The sequence below is a fragment of the Periplaneta americana genome, chromosome 15 (assembly GCF_040183065.1).
Source record: "Periplaneta americana isolate PAMFEO1 chromosome 15, P.americana_PAMFEO1_priV1, whole genome shotgun sequence".
NCBI lineage: Eukaryota > Metazoa > Arthropoda > Insecta > Blattodea > Blattidae > Periplaneta > Periplaneta americana.
The window spans coordinates 49130767-49143563 of NC_091131.1; the positions used below are offsets into that span (position 1 = coordinate 49130767).

The 12797-nt window shown below is 35.7% G+C and overlaps 1 protein-coding gene across 1 annotated transcript in view; it reads right to left on the bottom strand.

Annotated features, from left to right (window-relative positions):
- Positions 1–4814: 4814 nt before the first annotated feature.
- The window catches only part of LOC138714867 (uncharacterized), a 53248-nt gene continuing 45265 nt past the window's right edge, over positions 4815–12797 (bottom strand). Inside the window, exons 12-14 of the mRNA XM_069847087.1 lie at positions 11324–11490; positions 9538–9701; positions 4815–5519 (exon numbers count right to left, since the gene is read on the bottom strand). Of these exons, the coding sequence (XP_069703188.1) occupies positions 5038–5519; positions 9538–9701; positions 11324–11490 (813 nt within the window). The 3' untranslated portion in view covers positions 4815–5037. The remainder of the gene's footprint in view (positions 5520–9537; positions 9702–11323; positions 11491–12797) is intronic.

Consider the following 12797-nt stretch of genomic DNA (forward strand, 5'->3'; position numbering starts at 1 on the left):
TAAGATTATATGCAAACCAAGACTTATCGATTCTATATTTGAGTCTGAATAATAAAATTATCTTCGTCCTGTTGCTTGTACATGCCCATATAGTATCTCAATCGCTAACAAATTTTTAAACTACAAGAACTACACCCCATGGCCTATGCACTCTCATTAAATATGTGCAAAATGTAATTCACATAAACACACACTTCCTTAATGTAAACAAGCATTTATGAGATCATTCTTTTTGTTACAGTGATATTATCAACAAAGTTGTAGGTATATTTTCTGGATAATATGTGTACAGAAATAAACAGTAAAACATTGACATGCTATAGAAGTATCACCTATAAGAAGAAAATTAAAAGAAAATAATGCATATTCGATTTTCTTTAGCCAGCTCCTAAATTTTGGAGGGATACTCCTCAGAAAGAGTATAAAAAATGAAAAAAATTAAAAACTTTTGTCACTGGCACAGCTGATATATTTTGCAGAATGACTATCCACTGCGGTAAAATGTGTTCACTGGAAAATAAATAACCACTGTTGCTGCTCAATATTATTTGAGGTTTTTGAGGAGTATTGCTTCAAAATAAGTTTTCTCCATCTTAGTATTTTTTTTTCGTGGAATGAGAAAATCCAGTCTCCTACAACCAACAATTCCTTTTCAACATCATCATATTAAGAGGGGAGAAAATTCATTTTGTTTCTTTATAGTTGCAGATTTGAATTCTGCGTTCATAGAATATATAAAAAATGTTACAAGTTAAATTTTATTAAGAATGGAGAAAACACGTTTTGAAACTATGCTCATTTCAAGGGCGCCTGCAGGATCCAATCTCATTGGAAGCAAGATGGTTAGAAAATTAGAGGAAATGGATGGACGAGGAGAGAGAAAATTTTACATGAAAAATAGCCAGTTCTGAAATCTAAATTACCTTGCGCACACATTCATAGTTTAAAATACTCGCCTTTGTTGAATTGTTTACCAGTGTTTGAGAAAACATGTATCGACCACATAGAGAAAAATATAAAAACGCGTAAAAATAAAAATCTTCCTGAAAGTTTAATTTATTAAATTCTAATTCCCAACTACAGTTTGTCTGTAGTGTAACGTGTTATGTCCTAAATTGTTAATTTTATGCACTTTATTTTATAGACAATTTTTCTTTTATGCATATACAATTGAGACAACTATGATAATTTTATAACCAAACCTTCCACCTTTTTTAAACATTTGCCTAGAATATAAAATAAATTATCAGCCTCCTAATTTGAGACCCTCAGTATGGCTGAGGTTTTCTAAGGTACCAAGACAAATCTTGGAATGAACCCTAAAAGAAATGGGCCTCTACTCTCCCTCCACATAAATTTCGACATTTTCCAAATTAAGCCTTCTGAAATCGGAGCCTTGCCTTTCGCCCCCTCTTCCTACTTACTACTCAGGCTTTTAACATTGTCAGCGGTCCTGCGCTGTTGCTGTTCTGTCATGCTTTGTTTCTTCTCTTGTGTGGTCAATTTTTGGCTTTTCTCTTCAAAATTCTCTAATGTTTCTTCATATGGAATGGCGAAAATCAGAGTGAGACAAGCTACCAACAGGCTTGAAACTTACATAAACACTTCCTTTCATCCTTCACTTTACCTTTCAAGGAGTCTTTTTTTTTTTTTTTTTTTGCATATCCCTTAAATGTTTCTCCTCCCCTTCCCTCCATTCATTTCTGTATTCATTCATAACGATCGAGAAAAATCCCTAACCAATAATCCAATTCAAAACTCAAATAGAAGTCAAACCGCACCAAGACAGTACAAAATAAAGTTATTTATTGTGACAGAGTATTTAAACAAAAACTTCTAGCACCATTTCTATGAATACATCAATTACTTCTTTAGTATCTGAGTTGAATTTCATTTTGAACATTTTAAGCTCCACACTCAGAGCCTCTACAACAATTTATTTCGGGATATTGCCGCAATGCATCTATTCCATTTCCATCTCCTAATAACAACTTTCTCTAGAATAACCAGATAACCAGTTCTTCCAGACCTCCCTGACCAAATCTTTAATTTATATTAATAAAATAAGTGTGTTTTACATACACACATCAACCCAATATGAGCAAATGCTGGGTAACTTTCGGTGCTGGACCCCGGACTCATTTCACTGGCATTATCACCTTCATCTCATTCAGATGCTAAATAACCTAAGATGTTGATAAAGCGTCGTAAAATAACCTACTAAACACACACACATCTCTCTCGCCCTCTCCCTCCCCACCCCTACCTTCATCGCCCCTTCTCCCACCATCTCCTCCCCTTCACATTCCCCTCCCCCTCCATCCCCTTCCCCGTTCTCCTTCCAACCTCCTCTCCATCCCTCGCACCCATACCCCTCCAATCCCCTACCCCTCCCATCCCCTTCCCTACCATCCCCTCCCCTCCCCTCATTCACTTCCCCTCCCCTCCCCTACTTCACTTCCCCCTCCCTCTGCCCCAGACAACTAGTTCTTTGAGACCTTCCTGACCAAATCTTTAATTTATATTAATAAAATAAGTGTGTGTGTACTCTCTCTCCCTTCTTCCCCCCTCTCCCCCTCTTCCCTTCCCCCTCCCTCCATCGCTCCCTCTCTCTCTCAGTGATATAGTATTAAAAGTTGTGTAATTAAGATGTATTTTTTTATTTTTTTTATTTTATTTTATTTTATTGGGTTATTTTTACGACGCTGTATCAACATCTAGGTTATTTAGCGTCTGAATGATATGAAGGTGATAATGCCGGTGAAATGAGTCCCGGGTCCAGCACCGAAAGTTACCCAGCATTTGCTCGTATTGGGTTGAGGAAAAACCCCGGGAAAAACCTCAACCAGATAACTTGCCCCGACCGGGATTCGAACCCGGGCCACCTGGTTTCGCAGCCAGACGCACTGACCGTTACTCCACAGGTGTGGACATTAAGACGTATAAAATAAGTATAGTGTCATAACAGAATAGTACTCCAGTATGTGATAAGTTTCAGCAGAATCTGGAATATATTGGTATTCTTCTAAAGGACCTGCAAACCTTTTCGTACTGTTTCTTTCTGAGTAGCAATATGGGACTGGAGTCCATTTCTATAAATTTTTATGACTTCTTCTGGAATAGTTCTGTAGGTTTCTACATTTCTTTAGTTGGGTTGCAAGAAGTAGTGAAGTGCATTCCATAACCTCTCCTACTCAAATCCCATCCTCATCTTCCTGTGGTGCAAACGAGGGTCTGGGGACCACCTCGACACAACAGTAGTGAAGTAACAGTCAGCGCGTCTGGCCGCGAAACCAGGTGGCCCGGGTTCGAATCCCGGTCGGGACAAGTTACCTGGTTGAGGTTTTTTCCGGGGTTTTCCCTCAACCCAATACGAGCAAATGCTGGGCAACTTTTGGTGCTGGACCCCAGACTCATTTCACCGGCATTATCACCTTCATTTCATTCAGACGCTAAATAACCTGGATGTTGATACAGCGTCGTAAAATAACCCAATAAAATAAACACAACAGTATAATTGTCCCCTAAAAATGGAGGAAATGTCATTTCAGCATGCTGACCTGTCACTGCATGCATAAGCATCCCCTAAATGGTGAAAGGGGACATGGTCGATGGAGTTGTCTGACAGTCCTCCTGTCTAGGTCATATGGACCTGCTAACCAAAGCCAGGTGTTTGAAGGTTGCATTAGACGATAATAATCGCCATAACATAAAAATACTCTCCTAGTCTGGAATGTGTGTGCGAACTCTGTGATCAGCTTTGCGAAAGATATCACATAATAAAATGCAAGAACAGAATCAAGTCAATTAGCGAATACAGCAAAGAATAATAACAAATCAACTCTTGCACACATGTGCGCATTTCTTCTTATTATTATGAAAATATGGTGCCTACATAAAATGGTTATGCTTTCTGCTACATCATTCTCCTATTTTGGAGAGCAAGAAAGTTAATGGCATTATTGCCAGAACTCAGCATTAGTTAACAATAACATTTCTGTAGTCACTCATGTAGTTTACGGCAGAGTTGAGTTCATAAGCAATTTTCATGCGAGAAGTCTATTGTTTAGAATGTGCATCATCACATTAACAGACAAAGATATGGTAAAATGACAAATCTACCATACCTCAAGTAGTTTTAGCAGTTTTTCTACTAACGTGATTCTTATTTTCTTGCTCGCTCATTTCTTGTACAATTTCTGGGTATCTAAAATTATTTATAGACAGCCTCGGAATATTGGGAGGGAGGAGCGGTCCACTTGGAAGAAATTATTGAGGATGACAAGTCACCTCAATTCCACATCTCCGTGTAACACTGTTTCCTATGTAATTAAGAAATAATAAAGCAAAATATATAAGCTATTCCTGACATGGATATTAGAATAGAATAGAGTATTCAGGAAATGAACTATAACCTGAACTTGCACTGAATATAAGCAATACAAATATGAGAACCTCAAAATAAGTGGTTAACAAAATGAGACATGTACCGGTATGTGAGCTGTCATTATCTATTTTTCTCACAAATGATGTACCGTACCAGAGATTAGAAGTATTCTTTCTACCTTCTTCAGTCCGAGACGTAATAAAATTGATATCAAGCATTTAATAGTACCACTATGCCTACAGGATGAAAAATATAAATATATTTTATTTGTATGTAAATATGTGTATAACTCTTTAATAAAATACATACGCACATAAATAAGTTTCTACAGCAGTGATTTCTATCAAGTCACCTGATAATTAAAATGCTTTATGGGCTGAACTAATTATAAAACCGTACAATTGTTACTTCCACACAAAGCATTAAGTTTGTTTGTTGTTTTTTTTTTCATACAAACTCATTTTCAGAGACCATTACTTTTCTTTTCGAAAATCACCACCGATTTCATGACTATAAAAATTCACAGTACAAAAATAAAAACCTTCTAAAATAAATGTACATATAAAAAAATATCAAAATCGAATCGATTGTGTATTAGCTGTGGCATAATACACAACGAAATAATAAAATAATATATCACTCTATTCTTCCTATTCATGAAAGTTCCTTGGCTCTAAGTTAAATGAATAAAAAAAAATGTCCTTCTCTTCTTTGTAATGTTGTTTCAGGAGATACTCCCAAGCAACATTGTTTCGACTGAATGCATAATTTGATGCTGCTATTTGGCATCTATTCAACAGAATGGATATTTGCTGAAGTCGCTGAATTTGTATATTTTCACAGGAAAAAACGGGCTCAAAAAATGAGTCAAGATTTTTGATGAGCTTTGAAGATGTTGCTTCATTCATATTTATTACAGTCTCACAATCTTTCTTCATTTGATTGTTCTTGCAGCTGTTACTGTCTGTGCTTGTTCTAAAGAAATTTACATTTGAAGAAGAGAAAAGCCACATCCGGAAAGCAGAAAGAAAACGTCTGATCATGTTGGGCAATGAACTTGAAACTGAATCATCATCTTTCTTTTGAGTGGAGTCCAACATCTTTTGGTGCTTATAATTTGGATCTTCCGCATCTGAAAGTTTAAACAGATCAATGTGCATAATATGCGTTAAAATCTTTGTAGAGATAATTTGTACTCGTAACAAGTCTTTGGACATTAGACTGCTTTCAAGATCTTAGACAAATGTCAATATATTAGATTTTTGATAAGAATAATTATTATTTAATATTAAGCTAATTATGCAATACATACCGGTAATGTAATTCATGCGAAGTAACAAAACAACAAATTTTTCAGTTACCAGTATATAATGTTATCTCTTTTCTTACATTTGGCTGTACAGTACACTAAATTAATTTAAAACAGAGGAATAACTTAATTTCAAAACCAAGTTATGTTCAATAGACAGAATCGTTATTGACAATAACTTCTCCTAACAAATAATGACTGATAGGTAAGTTTTTATAAATTTCAATTTTCTACTAAACTACTATGTACAGTGGGTCTTCGCCATCATGCCCGTAATGTTTGACTGGCCGCATGCCCAGTGGAAGGCTGTGCTTCTGCCGCTAAGACGACATGTATGCTGACGCAGCTAGTCAAAACCATTCCCATTCATATCAACACTACGACGTCTATAAATAAAACAGTTTATCTGTAACTTGGCCTCTGGCAGTATTCGTTTAGCTGAGCTGGAGAACAGATCGTTTCGTCATGGTAAACAGATATTCATTAAGGGAAAGTATTCGCATGTACAACACGTACATAAAGAACAGAAAATCATGTGCTTCAACGAGGCGAAAATTCAGACGTAAATTTTCTGACAGGCCAGTACCCTCTGGAAAAATAATATTAAGGTTAATTAATAGATTAAATGAAACAGGTTCTGTAAATGACAGAAAAAGACACAAAAGTGCCATGTTCTTACAGAGGAAAAACTGGATGAAATTGGTGCGGCATTAGAGTGTGAGACATTTAGCACAGCAGACAGGGATTGCTAAAGCATCTGCGGGAATGGCAACAAAATTATTGAAACTAAAACCATACAGAATTCTATAATGGCATGATTACAATCACAGGCTTAATTTTTGTAATTAGATGTTAGAAAATGTAAATAAAGAACAACTTGATCCCCGATCGAATTTTTTTTTTATGATGAGGCTTGATTTCATCTGCATGGCCATGTGGCATCACAGAATGACATATTTATCATCAGAGAACCACATATTGTGCATGAAGCTTTATTGTAAGGTTTAATGGGTTAAGCTGCGTGAATGCGCTTCTCATCTCAGAGGCAGAATCACGGCCTCCCACCAGGCACGCAGCCAGTCAATCATCTGGAGCATGTTGGCAAAGACGCACTATATATATATATATATATATATAAATCTGTGCTTCAGTAGCTGGTCATGATAATATCTTTGAAAAATATTAGAGTGCAAGAGGTCAAATGACTTTATTGTCAAATGCCTGGCATTAGAAAACAACAACAACAACATATATATATATATATATATATATATATAGTATAGTAGTATAGTATAGTATAGTATTTATTAGCTGTCGTTATAGCAAAAGCTAATGACATTGTCAAATTACACGTGTGAAATTATAGTGCAAAAATGAAAATTATTCTATTACAATACTAAACATAAAACAAAATGATCACAAATACTCCTTAGAGTTTACAATTGAGAGTCAAGATTATCAAAATTAGGCTAATATCTAGATGAAAATTGTAACACACTGATCACAGATATTGATTTGATTAACAATTTATGAGAATTTCCTAATATATTACAGAATAATAATACAATTCAGAGAAAGAAACCTAAAAAATATCAACAGCTTGCTTTTCTGATTCAAAATATTCTTGTACAGAATAGAATGGGTTTCTAAGAAGCCACGTATATATATATATATATATATATATATCGTGTGTGTGCGTGCATGCGTGCGCGCGCGTGTGCGTGTGCGTGTGTGTGTGTTTTTTTCCAAAGGAAGTTACCAGAGTACAAATAAGAAGATGTATTTTAACTCAATAGGAACGTCATGGACGAACTTGACAATAAAATCTTGATCATCAAAAATGGCATTTTTTATATTGGGATTGACTGATGATTGACTGACTGGCTAGCTGGCTGGCTGTTTTGCAAGGGTACATTGTTAATATGGCAGCCAGATATTTCAGTTAGTAGAGCAACTGGCTATGTACTGGAAGGTCCTGGATCAATCCCGAGTGGTGACAGGATTTTCTCATTGCCAAAACTTCCATAACAACCCCGAGTTTCACTCATCCTCCTATCAAATTGAGTATCAGGTCTTTCCCAGAGGTTAAAAGTGGTCGGAGTGTGGTGCCGGCCACACCGTCTTATTATAGCATATGCTGAGGTCAAATGCCATTATGGCGTATATAAGGGATACTTTATCTTTCACCTCTATATTGTTAATATACTGGATTGCGGCCAACTACCAGTCAGTCCGTGAACCACCATAGATATTGCCATCTAATGCCCATATCTGCAGACATTTTCATCATGTAGGCCTACAACTCTTTAGGTCTTGCGAAGCAGTGTCTGCAGTGGAAATGGAAACCAATTCGGCATTTACTTTGGTATTTACCTATTTGATAACCAGATTAGTAGTTATTTTGTGATCGAGGATACCACTAAAAATCCTGGCCAGATTGGCGCACTCCAGAATTTGAACACAGGACCTCCCAAATATAGGTCCAGTGTTTCACAACTGAATCACCTCGCTCGGTAATGTCATTATTATAAAACTGATTCACAGTTGTTATTACCAAATCTTACGATGCAAACCAATTGGTGTAGAAATGTGGATTTTGTTTCTATATGTTGTTGTTGTTTTCTAATGCCAGGCGTTTGACAATAAAGTCATTTGACTTCTTGCACTCCAATATTTTTCAAAGATATTATCATGACTAGCCACTGAAGCACAGATTTTATAATTTACTTAATATTTTATAATTCTGTGCATCGGAGGTAAAGGGCACTATGTCCATTTTTTTTTTTTTTTTTTGTGAAATTGAGGTGTTTTCATATTTTTATTTTATTTTTCGCGCTATTTTCAGTGGTGCAAAGCACTAACTCCTATGTGTAATAATAAGTGATTTAGCCTCTTGGAAAGGGTATTCCGTGTCACATTGTATCGAGGTAAAGAGCACTTTCATTTAGCTCTCCTGTAAAATTCAGTATTTGTGACATAATTCCCTTTACCTCCAGTATACAGAATTATAAAATGACGGCGCATTGATCCAGTGATTAGCTCCATTGATTGCAGACAACATGGACCCGTATTTGATGTCTGGCTCTGCCACGAATTTATGACTGGTAAGGTCTGGAAATGCACCCCACCATTATTTTATACATTTCTTAATGTCCTTAAATATGAATATATTAACGTCATTGACATTTAGTTCCTTGCACCTGAAAAGAAGCTTTAAATAAATTCCTCACAATATAGTTGATTCACTCAGTTTGTGGTGACATGACAAACTTGAGTATAGATAAGCAAACCTTTTGAAGGACTATGATTATCAACTGTAAACTAAGTGGGCATTTAATGATATAACATCAGAGAAGAAAGAAAAACTTGTGACATAATAAATCAATCTGATTGCTGACTGTGTTAGGAATAACTGCTCTTAAGAGTCTTTTGTGTCATTAAGTCTCATAATCAGGTAATTTGTAATAACCTATTTTTTCTTCGAATTTGTGTTATTTATTGGTTTATTAAAAACAATTATATCGCTCAGCAAGGCCAGTAAATATAATAGCAAAGCTCGGAAAACGGAAAAAGGTGTTTAGTGTTTTAATTTCTTCAGAAACTATGTGCTTGAAGAAAACATAAAATTGTTAACTTTTATAAGCACCAAGAACTGCAGAGGCATATTCATTTAAGTGTATCAACTGTGTCACGTGTATGCAGAGAAGTTGAAAAGGCATTCATTCATTCATCTCGCCTATGAATATGCTTAAAAGAGTGACATTGCAGACGATTTCCATAAAGATGTTCTACGACGCACAATTTTTATTTTTATTTTAATATTTTTCTAGAATATACTTGCCTTCAGAGAAGAAATTCGGTGCATTTGGAACTCGTCCTAAAAGTCTTGCCAAAATATCCCCTATGTAAGGAAGATAAGGAGGATTCAAACTTGCTTTATGAAATGCACGTTGGAAACATGGAAGTCGAGGATCACGGTATCTTCGGCAAAGCTTCTCAAATGCACTGTCATTAAAAAAAGCAGACAAAACGCTCTTTAAATATATACAGTATATGAAAAGAAGATGACAACATATGAGTCAAGTTCATGTACAAATTCTTACACAAAATAGGCATATTAAATCTACACTAAATCTACATATTAAAAGAAGCCTCAACCATTTCAATATAAATAGTACCGGTAACCAGGTGGAGATGAAAGGAGAATCATAAAGCAGAAGTGACACAATGACTTTCTCCTTTCTTTCTATAGTTGTATTGTTTTTCTTCCTTCTTTGTACCAACTTATCAGAACAAGCCATTGTTGTGTATAAGAAGCCAGGAAATTTTTTTGAACCAACACTCTCTCACATTGCGGGCCTCCCTAGCGATGTGATCAGCATGATACATGGCCACCATGGAGACGTTTCACACAGATACGTTCTTCTTTTAATTGAGAATTAATATGTGACACTATTTCTTGAAAATAACATGTGGTAAATGTCGACCATTGTGATTAATACACTCTTGTAGTCTGTCTGGAGAAGATGACATAATCCACTGAAAGTGTCATTCGAAATTTCACAAATGAGTCACTAATGCTCGTTGATATTGGCTGGACGTTGCTGATAAACTTAGCGTCTCAAATAAACTCACAAAAAATAATCTAGTACTCTGTCAGGTCACACCAGTGGACGGACAGTTGATATCCCCAAAGCGAGAAATGACTCTTCCCAGAAACAGTTCAATGTGATCTCCCATGGAAAGACATAGTATGAGCAGAATCTTGCTGGAATCACAAGTGATGACGGCGACGAGGATTGACCTCATGACTCATAGCTATGTAACATTTAGTACTTACAGTAACAAAACAGCCCTCATGTCCAAAAGTACAGACTAATAATGCACTCAGAGGAAATGACGCACTATACTGTCACTTTTGCACTACGTAGGTATAGGAAATTCTGTAAATTCACATGGGTTGTTTACAACCCAAAACCGAAGCTCCAAGAACTCATTGAAAAATTGAAGTTGTCTCGTCTTGTCCTGTTCACTAAACTCGTGGACAACTTGAACCTTGTACAGATGCTAGTGAAGGTTGTTGCGTAAGATTCAGTACACACTGTTAGCCACCAGATCAAGTGTGATAGCTTGCTGCCGAGCTGATCACTGGAGACTACTATATCCAAGATAGCATCCCGTACACGATTTATGTTTGTCGGTGTATGTACCAAACGAGGTCGTCCAGGAGGATTGTTTTCCTTCACAGTCCCTTACTGACGCCATTTCGACATCAATAGTACAGGTACCAATAACAGAGTATTATGACATCGATCAAACTGAAGATGAAAACTTCAGCATGTAGTCATGATAGACTCTGCCATTATAAATGCCTCTACTACCGCAATGCAGTGTTCTATAGACCAGTGTCTCATCTCAACTGAACTTGGAAGCACACTGATATCAAATGCGTGAAGTACCGGTATTACAGTGACATGTGGCGAATGATTTGAGAATTAAATTTAAAAAAAAACATCGTGTTCTGCTTCAATCTGCATAAACAATTATTAGTTTATGCTAGAGCTAAACATAAATAATTTTATAACATTTACTTAAAATTATCTCTTAACACCAATTTAAAGACTCACTGGTACTTGGTAGCATGGTGCTGTCGAACATAGGCCCAAGTATGTTGTAGTCTATATACTGCTGGGCTCTTGAGGCCTGCTAACACACTGTGGCAAGACTGAAAGTTTTGTAGTCGGTTACATTTGTCTGCCACATTGATGAATTTGGTGACTAATCGAGCTCTTTCCTACAAAGGAATAAAAACATTTGAACGTAAAATATTGTCACCTGTGAACGACTGTATTAAGTTATTTGGATGAAGTAAATAAAGACTTGACTTTGTTAATGTTTTAAAAATAGTGTTATTTTACCTGATTGACTAGTTTCGATGTTATTGACATCATCTTCTGAATTCTAGTCAGAATTGACTAGATGCTGGAAATAACATCGGAACTAGTCGATCAGGTAAAATAACATTATAATTTAAAGTGTTAACACAGGTCGTTATGTATTTAATCTAAATAACTTAATACATTACAGTGTTAAAAGAGATACAATAAATAACAAGATACATAATACATTTTCAGTTTACAAAGACATTAAAATAAATAGAATAATTAACATAAATTAAGTAAGACAAGATACCTACATAATGACATTACATGAAACAAAGTTATCATCTGAGGTGATTTATTAGGATCCTTTAAGAGCCAAGAGACTTCATCTTAGTTATTCTGTATATTTATTATTAATATTGTTAGGAGAAAAATTATGTGCAATAGTATTGAAGGTAGGTATTTCATTTTGTGGCTTTAATGTAAAAAATCAGTACCGGTATTCTGAAAGGCACGAACTGAAGCAAAATATTTTTACTCTGGTTTTGAAACATTCGTAATTTAAACGTTTTATATCTCCAGATACCGGTATCTTGTTATATATAATAAGATACCGCTACCTGTATGTGAAGTACTATTAAGACTTTTGGTACTAGTATGACAATTTATATGCAAGTTATTGGTAGCTCTAATGTTATGATCATGAATTTCAGACTTTCTTTTAAAATAGTTAAGATTTTTATGAATGAAGCATACTGTTTCTAGAATGTGCAGATGCAGGGGAGTGGTAAAATATTTAATTCTTGAAAAACTTCTTTGCTTGGAGTGCATATAGCGACTTATTCCATTATTTTTATTATTTTCTTTTGAAGTTTAAATACAGTATTTTTATAGCTTCAGAGGACATTCCCCAGAGCACTGCGTCATATGAAAGAATGAAATGTACATGGGCATAGTAGACTACTTTTAAATGAATTTAAATACTATTATAGTCACAATCATGCCATGATATGAAAGAAAAATTTCACAACCTCGAGCGGGAATCGAACCTACGACTTCCTGTTGTCCGGTCAGGCGCTTTACCACTGAACTATCGAGTTCGTCTCACACCAAAGGCTTGGAATTATCCTTTCATACTGGTGACTCTGTTATAGAGTACTGTCCATAGCGTCTGATCTAGTCAGCACTGCTTATGGCTTGAAAGAAACTTTACAAATGT